The 17,708-nt window shown below is 40.3% G+C and overlaps 1 protein-coding gene across 2 annotated transcripts in view; it reads left to right on the top strand.

The window, feature by feature from the left end:
- Positions 1–15,352, top strand: part of LOC134323945 (aryl hydrocarbon receptor-like) — a 44,177-nt gene extending 28,825 nt beyond the window's left edge. For both annotated transcript variants that reach the window (XM_063005564.1, XM_063005563.1), the window contains 9 exons: positions 4,054–4,154; positions 5,725–5,814; positions 6,472–6,592; positions 7,908–8,047; positions 8,139–8,341; positions 9,176–9,285; positions 9,825–9,966; positions 10,756–12,427; positions 14,054–15,352. In XM_063005564.1, the coding sequence (XP_062861634.1) occupies positions 4,054–4,154; positions 5,725–5,814; positions 6,472–6,592; positions 7,908–8,047; positions 8,139–8,341; positions 9,176–9,285; positions 9,825–9,966; positions 10,756–12,427; positions 14,054–14,146 (2,672 nt within the window). In that variant the 3' untranslated portion in view covers positions 14,147–15,352. The remainder of the gene's footprint in view (positions 1–4,053; positions 4,155–5,724; positions 5,815–6,471; positions 6,593–7,907; positions 8,048–8,138; positions 8,342–9,175; positions 9,286–9,824; positions 9,967–10,755; positions 12,428–14,053) is intronic.
- Positions 15,353–17,708: the final 2,356 nt, after the last annotated feature.

Genomic DNA, 17,708 nt, shown 5'->3' with positions numbered 1-17,708 from the left:
CCCCCTATATATTTACTCATACATGTAATGCACTTTCTATCAACCCCCTATATATTTACTCATACAAGTAATGCACTCTCTATCAACCCCCTATATATTTACTCATACAAGTAATGCACTCTCTATCAACCCCCTATATATTTACTCATACATGTAATGCACTCTCTATCAACCCCCTATATATTTACTCATACATGTAATGCACTCTCTATCAACCCCCTATATATTTACTCATACATGTAATGCACTCTCTATCAACCCCCTATATATTTACTCATACAAGTAATGCACTCTCTATCAACCCCCTATATATTTACTCATACATGTAATGCACTCTCTATCAACCCCCTATATATTTACTCATACATGTAATGCACTCTCTATCAACCCCCTATATATTTACTCATACATGTAATGCACTCTCTATCAACCCCCTATATATTTACTCATACATGTAATGCACTCTCTATCAACCCCCTATATATTTACTCATACAAGTAATGCACTCTCTATCAACCTCCTATATATTTACTCATACAAGTAATGCACTCTCTATCAACCCCCTATATATTTACTCATACAAGTAATGCACTCTCTATCAACCCCCTATATATTTACTCATACATGTAATGCACTCTCTATCAACCCCCTATATATTTACTCATACATGTAATGCACTCTCTATCAACCCCCTATATATTTACTCATACATGTAATGCACTCTCTATCAACCCCCTATATATTTACTCATACATGTAATGCACTCTCTATCAACCCCCTATATATTTACTCATACATGTAATGCACTCTCTATCAACCCCCTATATATTTACTCATACATGTAATGCACTCTCTATCAACCCCCTATATATTTACTCATACATGTAATGCACTCTCTATCAACCCCCTATATATTTACTCATACATGTAATGCACTCTCTATCAACCCCCTATATATTTACTCATACATGTAATGCACTCTCTATCAACCCCCTATATATTTACTCATACATGTAATGCACTCTCTATCAACCCCCTATATATTTACTCATACATGTAATGCACTCTCTATCAACCCCCTATATATTTACTCATACATGTAATGCACTCTCTATCAACCCCCTATATATTTACTCATACATGTAATGCACTCTCTATCAACCTCCTATATATTTACTCATACATGTAATGCACTCTCTATCAACCTCCTATATATTTACTCATACATGTAATGCACTCTCTATCAACCCCCTATATATTTACTCATACATGTAATGCACTCTCTATCAACCTCCTATATATTTACTCATACAAGTAATGCACTCTCTATCAACCTCCTATATATTTACTCATACAAGTAATGCACTCTCTATCAACCCCCTATATATTTACTCATACAAGTAATGCACTCTCTATCAACCCCCTATATATTTACTCATACATGTAATGCACTCTCTATCAACCCCCTATATATTTACTCATACATGTAATGCACTCTCTATCAACCCCCTATATATTTACTCATACATGTAATGCACTCTCTATCAACCTCCTATATATTTACTCATACAAGTAATGCACTCTCTATCAACCTCCTATATATTTACTCATACAAGTAATGCACTCTCTATCAACCCCCTATATATTTACTCATACATGTAATGCACTCTCTATCAACCCCCTATATATTTACTCATACATGTAATGCACTCTCTATCAACCCCCTATATATTTACTCATACATGTAATGCACTCTCTATCAACCCCCTATATATTTACTCATACATGCAATGCACTCTCTATCAACCCCCTATATATTTACTCATACATGTAATGCACTCTCTATCAACCCCCTATATATTTACTCATACATGTAATGCACTCTCTATCAACCCCCTATATATTTACTCATACATGTAATGCACTCTCTATCAACCCCCTATATATTTACTCATACATGTAATGCACTCTCTATCAACCCCCTATATATTTACTCATACAAGTAATGCACTCTCTATCAACCCCCTATATATTTACTCATACAAGTAATGCACTCTCTATCAACCCCCTATATATTTACTCATACATGTAATGCACTCTCTATCAACCCCCTATATATTTACTCATACATGTAATGCACTCTCTATCAACCCCCTATATATTTACTCATACATGTAATGCACTCTCTATCAACCCCCTATATATTTACTCATACATGTAATGCACTCTCTATCAACCCCCTATATATTTACTCATACATGTAATGCACTCTCTATCAACCCCCTATATATTTACTCATACATGTAATGCACTCTCTATCAACCCCCTATATATTTACTCATACATGTAATGCACTCTCTATCAACCCCCTATATATTTACTCATACATGCAATGCACTCTCTATCAACCCCCTATATATTTACTCATACATGTAATGCACTCTCTATCAACCCCCTATATATTTACTCATACATGTAATGCACTCTCTATCAACCCCCTATATATTTACTCATACATGTAATGCACTCTCTATCAACCCCCTATATATTTACTCATACATGTAATGCACTCTCTATCAACCCCCTATATATTTACTCATACATGTAATGCACTCTCTATCAACCCCCTATATATTTACTCATACATGTAATGCACTCTCTATCAACCCCCTATATATTTACTCATACATGTAATGCACTCTCTATCAACCCCCTATATATTTACTCATACATGTAATGCACTCTCTATCAACCCCCTATATATTTACTCATACATGTAATGCACTCTCTATCAACCCCCTATATATTTACTCATACATGTAATGCACTTTCTATCAACCCCCTATATATTTACTCATACATGTAATGCACTCTCTATCAACCCCCTATATATTTACTCATACATGTAATGCACTCTCTATCAACCTCCTATATATTTAGTCATACATGTAATGCACTCTCTATCAACCCCCTATATATTTACTCATACATGTAATGCATGCATGAGTGTATAAATAGGGGATTTATAAAGAGTGCATTATATGTATGTGTAAATATACAGGTAGCTAACCCTAACCCTAGCAAATATTTAAATATTTGTAGCAAATTGAATACATCTTTGAGTATCTTGGAAAGCACTATATAAATAAAATGTAGTATTAATACTGGAGACAAAAAACTTATCGTGTTTTTAACAATGAGTTATTTACCATGCTTAATGCAGGAACACACCACACCCTGAACAGGACACTAACCCATCGCAGGGCCTCCCCCCATTCATATATTTTAGATATTTCAGCCACAATATGCTAGCCCACCACCAATAGTTGGCTATGCATGGGTGGATGGCCATCAAAACCCTACGATGGATTGGTGCTCTGCACAGGGTATTCCTGCTTGCCGCCCAGTGTTTCCAAGTGGAACCAGACCTGCCACCACCCTGACAAGGATAAAATGGTCAATTAAAATGAAATGGAACCAAATAAACATTGGACTGTGCCAAACAATAAATGGCGGCGGCGTCTGAAATTTTGGGATCTGGGTTCAATCAGTCTGTGGTCACCATCTGTAGGGGTTTGTCATGTTCTCTCCATGTGTGCATGGGTTTCTTTTGGGTACTCTGAATTCCCCCTATATGTACAGTATATACATGTGAGCACACTTTGATAGATCGGTGCCCTTTCCAGGGTGTCTTAATGTTCTCGCAGGTAGGTTATACACCCATTCCCGCCTCGACCCTAATCAGAATAAAGCGTTTAATATTTGTTTATATTTTCTATGTTCAGATGTCCAGTAGTTCCTGCCATTGCCTGAATTTCATTCATTTTTTTTATTCTTGCCCCCTTCCTCCCCTCTAGCCCTAGGAACAGGAAAGTAGCAGGAAATCATTAAACTTCCTGTGGGAGCTGAAACCCTGCATGAACTTTACAGGCTTTATATAAACAATGAAAAGTTGGGACAGTATTTAAAAAGCCAAATGCAGTGATTTGTATATTGTCTTTGAGCTGTATTAAATTCAAAAGCTTAAATGTCACATGACTTCTTGCTTTATAGCCACCATGAAGAAAAACACTCAGGAAAATGCCTCAGGAAATAGCCTCGACCCCAACCAAATGGATGCTGTCGGCTTCTCGGAGGGGGACCTGCTCCTTCAGGTAACTGTCCATAAAGGAATTGTACTGTTTATCTGGTGGATTAGTGCTCCTATGACCAACAGGGGATTTTTGTAACCCTTGGATTGTACAACTCGATCAATCTTTCACAGACATAAACGAGTTTGTGTTGCACAATCTAACTACAAAGGTGAATTAAGGTCATGGAGATCATTAATCAAAGCCGAGGAACTTACAGCGACTTTTGCTAGTGTTTGTACAAGCATAATCATGCTTATCAACAGCAAGCAAAGCAACATGATCTTTTTCCTTCCACTTGGTATAAATCGAGCAGCAAATAGTAAAAATACATAAATGCTGAGAATCTTTCATAATGTGATTAAACTTCACCAAGTTCACACTACACGACTTTCCAGGTCGTCAGGTCCCTGTACAGTTCACACTACACAATTGGATCTCTTGTAACCGGGAGTCTTTCACGTCGGTGTGGCTTTCACACTACACGACTGATCGGCGATAGGGCGGTTCACACTACACGAACTATCACCAACTGGAATGTTTTGTCCCGAAATCAAACGTGAGAAGTGACGAGGGGTTTAATGATACCACGTCTAAAAATGCACGTCAACAAGTAGCGAGCGATCGAAGTTTTTGCGCTGATGTGCAGCGTAAAATCAAGGAGAAAAAATAAATGAATCTGAGTGGATTTGGCTACGCGAGCAGCATGGATTGTTCTATAGTGAGTTGGAGGTTAATAAATATTTTTATGTTTTGTCGAGAACGATAAGGTCAGAAATACTGAAAAACGTGTGTGTGCTGATGTATTCTGATGTAAACTATAGTATGCCCCTGTCCCACCTTTTTACACTCCTACCCTGCGTTTCCCCTCACCCCGTATCTTGCATTCTCATTGGCTGTTTGACACCGCACTCATTGCCAGTCGGCCGACTCATATCCAGATATTTGACATGCTAGATATATATATTCAGTCGCTCGGATCGAGTCCTTGAACAGTTCAAGCGATTGGGAGCTGGGTTTCGAACGCCGAGTTGCTTCCGAGCCGGCAAATCCAGCATCGACCAGTCGCCGAGCGAAACTCCCCAGTTCAAAACTCAGTGTTGCCGTAATTGGCAGTGCCTGCAGCAGATACTAATTGGCCATCGTATCAGCAGGTTGGGGGCCGGACTATGTGTGGCTGGGTGGGTCTTCATACGCTGTGTAAGGACCCTGATTGGCGGCAGAGACGCCTGTGCAGAATGCAGGGGCGAGAAGAGGAGGGCTGTACACGTGTCGGAAGAGGCGTGTACAGCGACGTGCTCTCCTCGGATGCAATCTGGTATCTCTCAGCAGCGGAAGACAAAATTTAGTGCTCTAAATCGGGAGGAAAATGGGGGGGAGGGGGGAATCGTGTAGTGTGAACTAGGCATAACTCCTCCGCAACCACCAATAAACTTGATGTAGAAGCTTCCATTTGTGGAATTGAGATAAGATAACAAATCTTTTGGCAGTTTTATGTTTCCTAAAGCCTGATTTGTGCACCAAAGGTTTTTAAACAGTATGTATCATAAGTGGATGATTTTGGAGCAGTATGATGATGTACTTGTTTTGCTAGGCTCTGAATGGATTTGTACTGGTGGTTACTGCAGAGGGATACGTCTTCTATGCTTCACCAACCATTCAGGATTACCTTGGCTTCCATCAGGTAATCAAGCATGACATTTACTGATCACCTCTGTCAAAAATAGTGTAATAAGAGTGGTATATACACAGGTGAGTCACATTATTATGACCACTTCCTACTTTCGACGGCGGAAGCGTATAGCTAATGAAGGAAGTCATGTTTCAAGGTGTGCGATAGGCTGTCTGCACATATATCCCTCGTTGCTGTCATGGGTAGAAATACCATGGGTAAAATTGTCCTTTCTGGGGTGGATGAGATCTTCCAGCAAGACAATGCGACATGTCACATGGCTAGAAATGTCCGACATTGGTTGAAAGAGCATGACCAAGGTTTCTAAGTACTACCCTGACTTGAACCCAGTTGAGCATCTGTGGGACCACCTCGATCATCGTGTTCACTCAATGGATCCTCCCTCATGCACCCTCCAGCAGCTGTGAGATGCACTGTAGTCAGCATGGCTCCTGATACCTGTGACAACCTACCAGGACCTTATTGAGTCACTCTCAGCCCATCTAGCTGCTGTCCGTGCTGCACACGGCGGTTACTTTGGATATTAGCTGGTGGTCATAATAATTTGACTTGACTGTATATATGTGTATATATAATAGCCAAGGATGTAGCATAATTACAATCCTGGACTAGTCGACACTAATTATTTCTAATCTAATCCTTGTTTAGTCCGACATGGTCCATCAGAGTGTGTTTGAGTTCATCCACGTCGACGACAGAGCCATGTTCCGCCGGCAACTTCATTTTGCCCTCAACCCAAACCTAACGGATGTGGAGCACAGTGGTGATGGTGGGTAATTCTTGATTTTCAGAACTTTAAAGAAGTAGTTCTCAACCTGCTTTCTCTTGAGGGGTATACACTGATCAGCCATAACATTAAAACCACCTTCTTGTTTCTACACTCACTGTCCATTTTATCAGCTCCATTTACCATATAGAGGCACTTTGAAGTTCTACAATTACTGACTGTAGTCCATCTATTTCTCTACATACTTTTTTAGCCTGCTTTCACCCTGTTCTTCAATGATCAGGACCCCCACAGGACCACCACAGACCAGGTATTATTTAGGGGGTGGATCATTCTCAGCACTGCAGTGACACTGACATGGAGGTGGTGTGTTAGTGTGTGTTGTGCTGGTATGAGAGTTTTTAAATACCGTGTCCACTCACTGTTACTATAAGTTACTCCTACCTAGTTGGTCCACCTTGTAGATGTAAAGTCAGAGACGATCGTTCATCTATTGCTGCTGTTTGAGTCGGTCATCTTCGAGACCTTCATCAGTGGTCACAGGACGCTGCCCACGGGGCGCTGTTGGCTGGATATTTTTGGTTGGTGGACTATTCACAGTCCAGCAGGGACAGTGAGGTGTTTAAAAACTCAGTCAGCATTGCTGTGTCTGATCCACTCATACCAGCACAACACACACTAACACACCACCACCATGTCAGTGTCACTGCAGTGCTGAGAATGATCCAACACCCAAATAATACCTACTCTGTGGTGGTCCTGTGGTGGTCTTGATCATTGAAGAACAGGGTGAAAGCAGGCTAACAAAGCATGCAGAGAAACAGATGAACTACAGTCAGTAATTGTAGAACTACAAAGTGCTTCTATATGGTAAGTGGAGCTGATAAAATGGACAGTGAGTGTAGAAACAAGGAGGTGGTTTTAATGTTATGGCTGATCAGTGTGTATATACTGAGATATATATTCTCACCTGGGTCTGGGTCTAAATCGGAATCATTCGTAGTCCCCGTCTGTTGACCTTTGCACTTTTGAGGTGGGCAGATCAAATATTCCTGAAGATCCAGAGTACACTATATCACAAGACATAGACTTTTGGACCCCCCACTGTGCTTTCTGTTGTGAACCACTGCTTTACAGTACACCAAAAACATTGCTCTAATGTTCTAAAGCAGGGGGTTCTCAACCTTTTTAGAAGTGAGGCTCGTGGTTTAATCCTTTTAATGCCCGGTTGGCCATGTTGCATCCCTTTGTGGCCCAACTGACCAAAAGTTTGAGAACCTCTGTTGTAAAGCATTAAAATAACAAGCTCAAACAAGATCATCATGATCAATGTTCTTCTGTTTACTTCTCCACAAAGAAACCCAGAACAGCAGTGACATCACAAGAAATATTGTAGCCTATGACCCACAAGACATCCCACCAGAGAACTCATCTTTCCTAGAGAGGAGCTTCGTATGTCAGTTCCGATGTCTCCTGGACAACTCGTCTGGATTTTTGGTACAGTGTACAGTGTCTTTCTAATTTCAGTAAAGAAATGTTGGAGCGTATCAAACACCTTATATATAATATTTCATTTTGCCCTTTGTAGAAACTGAACTTCCAGGGAAGGTTGAAGTTCCTTCATGGGCAGCAGAGTAAAACTGAAGATGGCTCTCCGGTTCAGCCTCAACTTGCCCTGTTTGCCATCGCCACTCCGGTGCAGCCACCAGCTATCGTGGAGATCCGTACCAAGACACTAATATTTCAGACCAAGCATAAGCTGGACTTCACTCCTTTGGGCATCGACTCCAGGTAACTTGTTGGTTTCTATGTAATTACATCACAGTTTGACGAAATATACAAAACTATGTGGACTCCTGATCATGAGCTTGTTGGACATGCCATACCAGAAACTTCTGGGAATGCTTTCTACAAGATTTTGAACATCTGATGAAAAGGCCTGGCTCACAGTGGAAATTCCTGCGCATTCCAAAAGTGTTCATGAGGGTTAATGAACCTCACTTTGTGCATAAACTTATTAAGAGGGGTGTCCACAATACAGGGTCATTTGTTTCATCATCAGCATCATCATATTCATTTCTGGGTTGCTGTGGCAATGGAGTTTTGGGTCTACCCATGGCCTCCTCCCAGTTGGTTGTGCCTGGTATACCTCCAACAGGAGGCATTCTGGAGGTATCCTTATCAGATGCCCAAACCACCTCAACTGGCATTTCTTCACACCAAGAAGCGGCGGTTCTACTCCGAGCTTTTTTCGTATTCCTGAGCTCCTCACCTAATAGTGGACAGTATGCCCAGCAACCCGCCATAAAAAAACTTGGTTTTTGGTCATTACCCAAAGCCCATGACCATATGTGAAGGTGTGGACATCGATTGGTACATTGAGAGCTTTGCTTTATGACCCAGCTCTCTCTTTACCACTACGGGCTGGTACAGCGATCGCATTACAGCCAGCGTTCCACCTAACCCTCAGTCAATCTCACAACCCTTCTTCCCATCAAGACTCTGAGATACTTAAACTCCTTCAGTTGGGGTAGGATTTTATCCCCTAGCCAAAGAAAGCAAGGTTTGTTTCGGTTGACAGAAAAAGGCACTGAAATGCTAAGCTAGTCTGTTTCTTACTTTCAGAGGCAAAGTCGTGTTGGGTTACACAGAGATGGAGCTGTGCATGAGAGGCTCCGGCTATCAGTTCATTCACGCGGCAGATATGATGTACTGCGCCGACAGTCATGTCAAAAGTATGTTAATATCTATTGAAGTTCTACTACATAAGAAATGTGTACAATTTGGATGTTTTCTGAAGGCATCTGTAATAAGGGTTCAAAATTATTCAACCACTTTATATACTTTATATATTTGTAACAAAAAGTGGTCGAATAATTTTTAAGCCTTTTTAAGTCTAATATAAAATCATGTGGACATTTGTACTGCAAATGTACACACATAATTGAAGTTAAACTAAAAAACGTGCACTTGGTTTTATTAACAGCAAAAACAAAAATTGTTAAAACACTTTCTTACTTTATTCCCTTTCTTGCAGGCTTTCAAAAAAAGATAACAATTACATTACAAAAATACATGTATAAATTAAGCCCAAATATGCCATCAATATGAGGAAGGATGTTTAAATGTCAAAGTTTAATTTCCTAATATTATTTCCCTTTTAAATTCTGTTGGTTGCAACATCACATTAACGATTGACAAACTATCTAATATGAGTAATGTGAGTGTGACTTTTATAACAAGTTGTTAATGGCAATTTTCTTTTATTTTGTAGTGATAAAGACTGGGGAAAGTGGAATGACAGTTTTCCGACTTTTGACCAAGAATGGAGGATGGGTTTGGGTCCAGGCAAATGCCAGACTTGTCTACAAGGAAGGACGTCCTGACTTCATTATTGCTCGCCAAAGGGCCCTGGTGTATGTAGTATTTATTTTCCTTTTCAGCTTAATCGTTGTACTGTACTAAAATCTGATTGGAACAACATGTTTCTTTACAGCATATACATAGAATTCCTTTATTTGTCATATAAACATATACAGGTGTACAGTACGACGAAATTCTTCACGTATCTGGGGTCAGAGCTGGGGTCAGACATTGTACGGCGCCCATGGAGCAGAGAGGGTTTAGGGCCTTGCTCATGGGCCCAAAAGTGGCTGCATGGCAGAGCTGGGATTCAAACTCTCAACCTTTCAGTTGATAGCCCAAAGCGCTACCCACTAGGCACCCACTGTCTCTTGTATATACGTACATGTATGTACAAGTAAATGTGTGATATTTAGAATGCACATCTGTTGATAATCAATGTCTGTGTATGACTTTATTGGATCAGCTGTCTCTTTGCATTGATTTGTGTTGTGGGCAGTCTCTACTATGGTTATAGACCTCACAAAGTCAAAAAGCATTTAAAACAAGAGCTGGTAAGTTCATCACAAAGTAGTGGAGAAGTCATAAAGTCACATCCACATTGCATAGGTCAGACCATCTCTCTACACTTGAATGGCTGCTGTAACACTAAGGACCAAATTTAAAAAGACATGGCAGCCAGGTAGCACCATTATAATACATGGTGGTAGAAAGATCATGCTATAGGGGTCCAGCAGGTTTTGATCATGTGGTTAGGACTGATAAGAATATGAATGGTCTGGGAGAGCAGAGAAGAAGGTTTAAAATCATTTTCCAATCCACTGTTTTCTATTTCTCTTCAGTAACGCTGAAGGTGAGGAGCACCTGCGCAAGAGGAGCATGCAGCTGCCCTTCAGCTTCACCACAGGAGAAGCGGTCCTTTACGATACCTGTCCGACGCTCGATGTAATGACTTCCACAAGTAACAAAATCGACCAGTCGACCTCGCATCCCAGCTCGCTCATCAGTTCTATAGAAAGCCAGGACAAATCGATCTATAAGCAGAACATCAAGCCGCAGTTTACAGTAGACGACGCCTTCAGGGATAGCTGGGCTCTCTTCAACGTTCCCAATCAGGCCTCACAAAGACAAAAATCGACTGAGGACGGGGATACCGTCATGTCCGTGATGGATGCCTTGGAGCAGCTGGCTCATGATGGAGATCTTTGCTCAGCTCTTCAACAGATGGAAGTAGACAGCGCCGAGTTAAAGGACTGGGAAAACGCTATCCTGAGGATGACCAAACACAACAATGGCAACGACACGAGCTTCAGTCTTAATGAAATCCTCACCAATGATATATTCTCCTATGTGGAGGATGCTTTGTACAAGGAGAACAATAAGTCCTCCGTGCCGCAAACGAATCCAGGAATATCCGTCAAGCCGGAGGCATTCGGAGGACATTTTAGCGCTGTGCGTTACGGTTGTGACTTCCCAGATTACAATCTTGTCAAGACAAGACTGGACACAAGTAATGTAAAGGCTGAAATGAAGCTGGACTCAGGAATGACTGGTCAGGAAATGATCAGTGAGGGACTTTGCTACACAGGTTCTAGTAACATGGGCATCAGCATTCCAGGCAGTACAGCTTCCTTGAATAATGTAAAAAGCCTACCAAACTTTAAAAAGGTCGGCTGGTTCGCTGATAGTAGCAAGGACTTACAGTCCCAGAAATGTGGGTTTAAAGTGGGTTCAACAAGCACCCCTCCAAATCCTTCGTTCAATGGTTGGGAACGTCTAAAAACCCCAGAGAATGGCAGGAACAAATCTTCTACAGCATCCTATTACCAGTTTGGCTCTGAACAAAATAATTTTCACTATCAAAGACCACCAACTGACAGCGACTGGAATAAAATGGTTTTGGGTACGGAAAACCATACTGATTCTTTATCCCCATCCAAGAACTGTGAATCCCCAGACATGAATTCCATTTCCCCCAGAAGCTGCGCATTCCCGCAACAAATCCAAAGCCCCCAGCAGTGGCAAAACCCATTGCCCGAGCAGCTCTGCTCCAGCCCCATCAAGAACAGATTCGAATCCCAGTTCTGTTATCAGACGGTGTTCTCGTTGGTGGATCACTCATCAGAGAGCTCTCACAACTACAGTGACGAAAGCAACAACTCGGTCAATAGTGTGTACCATTCTGCACAGAACAGTCTGTCACCTGACCAGTGCTCACCGCTCAGCAGCTGCATGTTTGAGAGCCACTCTCCGGTCAGTACAAATGCGGATCAGCAGCAACCTCGAGCCCAGGCTGTGACCATCTCGTCCTGTGGCAAGAAGACGATACCCGAAAACCAGAGTCCACCCGAGGCGGCCTGTTATTTTCATTGGCTACAGAATGAGCCGGTGGTGGGCTCGTCTTCGGTTCCTCATACAGGTGCTTGCGGCAGTCCTTCGTCGTCCCTTATAGGACCTGGCGTTGATAGTCACAGTGTCCTCCAGAGATACCTTAGCTGCAGCGGACACGTACAGGTAATGGAACATTCATGCATATTCACTGGCACACAATGTGGTCATAATAGGCTTTTAACCAAGGCGACTTACAGTTGTGACAGTATACAGTCTAAGCAATAGAGGGTTAAGGGTCTTGCTCAAGGGCCCAACAGTGGGAACCTGGCAGTGGTGGGGCTTGAACCGGCAACCAGTACCTAGTCCAGTACCTTAACCACTAATGCCTAGTTCACACTACACGATTTTTGCCCTGATTTTCGCTCGGCGACTGGTCGGCGATTGATTTTCCGGGTCGGGAGCAACTCAGCGTTCACTCGGCGATCAAAACTCGTCTCTGTCGCTATGTGTGAACTATCCAACAACTCGACCCGACCGCTCGGCGACTGGGTTGAGTTTTCTAGCATGTCAGATATCTGATCTCAGATGGGCAACTGGGAATGAGTGACATGTCGAACAGCCAATGAGAACACAGGATACGGTGTGAGGGGAAATGCAGAAGAGGATATAGTTTATATCAGGATACACCGGCACACACACGTAGTATTTCTGATTTGATCGTCCTCTACAAAACATAACACCCACGCTGCATTACAAAATTATTAATTAACCTCCACTTTACTACAGAACAAGCCATATACTGTTTGTGTTGCCAAATCCACTCAGATTCATTTATTTTTCCTCTTTGATTTTACGCTGCACATCAGACCACAAACACTTTGATCACTCGCTACTTGTTGACGTGCATTTTTGGACGTGGTGTCATTAAAACCCTCGTCACTTCTCACGTGTGTTTTTGTTTAAAAGAAGAAAAAAAGGAGAGCAGAGAAGCTCGCCTGCGATTCCAGTTGGTGATGATCGTGTAGTGTGAAACCCCCTATCGCCGATCAGTCGTGTAGTGTGAAATATACACCGACTGAAAGACTCCCGGGTGCAGAAGATTCAGTCGTGTAGTGTGAACTGTACAGCGACCTGACGACTTGGAAAGTCGTGTAGTGTGAACTTGGCATAAGCTTGCTGTGAAATTCAAAATGTAAGGTTTTTGTTTAGCGATGGAACATTTTTCCTTCGCGTAGTGTTCAAGTGCCTCACGTTTATTGGTTTTCACTTCTTGGGGAAACTGAGTTTGAAAAACTCCCAACCAGTGTTATTTAATGACTGCCATAAAATGTGGCACTTTTCTTTAAAAACCTGTGAAATTTAGTAGGACCTTGGTCATAAGTGTCTGGACACCTGATCATGGCCATAATAATAGTGTTGCCCCACTATTGAATCTGTAACTACCTTTAATTTGCCTTTAATAGAAAGGCCTATGACAAGAGTCTGTGTATGTGTGTATGTTTGTGTGTGAGTGTGTGTGTGTGTGTGTGTGTAAATTTGTGCCCGTTCAGTCAGAAGATCAAGAGGTAAAGAGGAAAGAACATTACCCAAAACATTTCCACAAACCTAATAGCATATTATTTATCAAATCTCACGTAATTAGAATGGGTGGAGACCCATCAGTAGAGAGGAAGCGTAATGCAATCGGGTAAAAGAAGAATGGGTGTCCACATACTTTTGCTCATGTAGGCTATTTGCAAGAATACTTGGAGCAGAAGGCTTGTGTTTCGGTCTCTATACTTAATAAAATCACAATCTTATCTCTTGTAGGTTGAGACCTGTCCCGTCGAAGACAACGGGCCTTTTTCCTGTCCTCTTCATGTCCGTGGACAACTGCTACAACCTCCCTATTCATGTATCTAATCTTATTTGCGTAAAATTATATGGACAATTAAATAAGAGCGATCATTTGCACTTGTGTATGTCTGAACCGCACAAGTGTTGTATAGTAAACCATAAAAGAAAAGGTGATCAATATTGTTTATTTAATTTGATCCCTACTTTAACAATTTGGTCCAAATTGGAACCATTTGTATTAAAGAAACAAATATAGTTTAATTCATAGTAAAGTTATTCACTTTGTATTTTTGTATTTTGTATCCGCTACTACATTGATTTCTGTGATTTGATCAAGAATAACCACAATATTTTAAATTCTGATTAGAGAATATTGTGTTTGCTTAAGTGTGTGCAGTGCAGGATTATGATATTGATTGTACATGTAATTGCAATGTGGACTACAAAGCCAAAAGCCTTTTATAGTATTTCACTTATGCTTAGTTCACACTACACGATTTTTGCCCTGATTTTCGCTCGCCGACTGGTCCCCGCTAGATGTGGCAGCTCGGGAGCAACTCGGCGTTCGCTCGGCGATCCAAACTCGGCTCTCAATCGCTATGTGCCAAACGCTCACCGACTGAAGAGAGATATCTAGCATGCTAAATATCTGGATCAGTCGGTTGCGACTGGCAATGAGTGTGGTGAGGGGATAATATAGTTTCTATCAGAAGACATCGGCACACACACAAGCTTTACAATAATTGTGAACTTATCGTCCACGCCAAACCATAATACCCACACTGCATTACAAAAAATATTTATTAAGCTCCAACTCACTACAGAACAGAACAATCCCTGCTGGTCGCGTTGCCAAATCCACTCGGATTCATTTATTTTTCTCTTTGCTCTTACTCTGCATATCAGCGCACAAACAAACTTTGATCACTCGCTACTTTTTCGACATGGTGTCATTAAGCCCCTCGTCACTTCGCGCGTAGTGTGAACTTAGCATTAGATTGTGTTGTAACAATGTACTTCAGAAATATCTACCATAAATATGCTGTTTTGTTATTAATAAATTATATAGTGTTATTACTTATATGTGTTTACTCATATAACCTGTTTACATATAGACATTTTATTTCATATACTACATTCAGTGCATATATACGCTTCAAGTCACTCGGATGGCTCAGCAGTAAATTAGGATTGGCATCCAGTTCAGGGTGTGTTTAATTTCTGACTAGGATGAAGTGGTGGTACAACTTGAAAATAAAATATGAACATTAATGGATGTATTTGTCTTCGTTGGACCCACTGTTTCAAAACCCTCCATTATTTTGTCACGACATTGGCCATGCAAGCACTTCTGTAGAAACCAGTCTTGAGTTATTTTGGCTTTGTATTTTGCTTTGTTGTATCATAAAAACATTCTGATGTGTCCCGGTATATTCCTCCATTTATATTACATTTAATTCTCCAGGATCGTCTGCCCCATATCATGATGCTCACACTTCTACACTTCATTATATATATGTAGTTATAGATATATGATTGCATACTTGTGTTATAGATTTGTATTGTTTTATATTGTTCTTGGACACATACGCACAACTTATGTATGTACATTTGAAGTACATAAATGCACTGGACTATATTAAGTAAAAACTAAAGTGGTAAAATACTTTCTATCTCTCCATAAACCTCACATTTTTTCTTATTTCCCCCTTGCAAAAAATTTAATCTGCTAAATGTTTTACATTTATATTAAATGTTTTTTTTAAAAATAATGATGTAAATGTTGATATTTAAACATGTCCGGTGCGGTTCGCACTTTTTTCTCGTCTCTAAAAAGTGTTTTGAACCAGTGTTGGTCGTTCCACACAGAACTGGCCATGTATGAATGTGGGATGGCTAAACAGGGAATAAACTACCTCCCACAGTGACAGCAACCACAGGCACGAATGGTGGAGAGATACAGGGCATAACATCAGGTGTGAGTATTAAGAAATAAATGATCAAAGTTATACTGTTAGAGATTTTGCCCGGGTATTCCAGTTTCCCCACCTCTAATAAACACGTCAAAACTATACTCATCAGCCATAACATTAAAACCACCTCCTTGTTTCTGCACTCACTGTCCATTTTATCAGCTCCACTTACCATATAGAAGCACTTTGTAGTTCTACAATTACTGACTGTAGTCCATCTGTTTCTCTGCATGCTTTGTTATCCCCCTTTCATGCTGTTCTTCAATGGTCAGGACCACCACAGAGTAGGTATTATTTAGGTGGTGGATCATTCTCAGCACTGCAGTGACACTGACATGGTGGTGGTGTGTTAGTGTGTGTTGTGCTGGTATGAGTGCATCAGACACAGCAGCGCTGCTGGAGTTTTTAAATACCATGTCCACTCGTCCACTCTATTAGACACTCCTACCTAGTTGATCCACCTTGTAGATGTAAAGTTAGAGACGGTTGCTCATATATTGCTGCTGTTTGAGTTGGTCATCTTCTAGACCTTCATCAGTGCTCACAGGACGCTGCCCACAGGGCACTGTTGGCTGGATATTTTTGGTTGGTGGACTATTCTCAGTCCAGCAGTGACAGTGAGGTGTTTAAAAACTCCATCAGCATTGCTGTGTCTTATCCACTCATACCAGCACAACACACCACCACCATGTCAGTGTCACTGCAGTGCTGAGAATGATCCACCAGTACTTCTATATGGTAAGTAGAGCTGTCATGGCTGATCAGTGTATATTGGCTGCTGTTCATTGCCAGTAAGTCTGAGTAAGTGAGTGAATGTGAGATGCCCTGCAATAGACTGACACCCAGTGGTTTCTTTAGGCCATTACGATTATTTAATATATGTGCAGTATTTAGCTTGTACTGTATATAAAGTGTTAATTTACACATTTACATACATTGATTATATTTTGAATGTTTAAATGTAATTCCTTCTTTTTTACCCCCAGTTGGGTTGGGCTAGGGTGTGATGCTAAACTGCCTTTGGATATAGTACAGGAAGAGGAATAGTTATTTAAAATCATGGATTTATTTAAGTTAAAACATTAAATTATTATTATAAAGTCTATCAAAAGACATGTGCTTACCTTATTGTATAACAACTTTATTGAACAGCACACATATTACATTAAAAAACATTAAATCAGTCAAAATATAAAAATACAGAATGAAATTTAGATAATAATTACCTAAAAATTGCTTTAGTTAATAAAAGCAATAGAAATAAAATATAAAAGATATATACATATACATAAATAAATAGCTAAAGCAGGAATTTATGAATAATACAATTTAATGATTTTAATGAAAGAAAAGTTTTAAGCAGTGTTAAGGTACTTTTTGTCTTCATATTTTATAGCGTTTTAAAGTATTAATATAAGATATGAAAATGTTAAAATTTGGTCTATTATTCATAGATTTACAACAATTAATGTGATTTTTGGATAACATTAAGGGAAGGTTGACAATATAAATTCCATCTAAATTCAGTATATCACTTTTAAATATCCCAAAGAGAATAACGTTAATTTGAATTAAAAATAGTGGTTATTTTTTTTTTTTTTTATAATAAAATTATTTAGGTCAATTTAGAAGACTGAACAAAGTGTGCAGTCTTA

Source organism: Trichomycterus rosablanca, chromosome 12 (genome assembly GCF_030014385.1).
Source record: "Trichomycterus rosablanca isolate fTriRos1 chromosome 12, fTriRos1.hap1, whole genome shotgun sequence".
Classification (NCBI taxonomy): domain Eukaryota; kingdom Metazoa; phylum Chordata; class Actinopteri; order Siluriformes; family Trichomycteridae; genus Trichomycterus; species Trichomycterus rosablanca.
The sequence above is the reverse complement of the archived record's forward strand: the minus strand, read 5'-3'. Positions and strand labels throughout refer to the sequence as shown.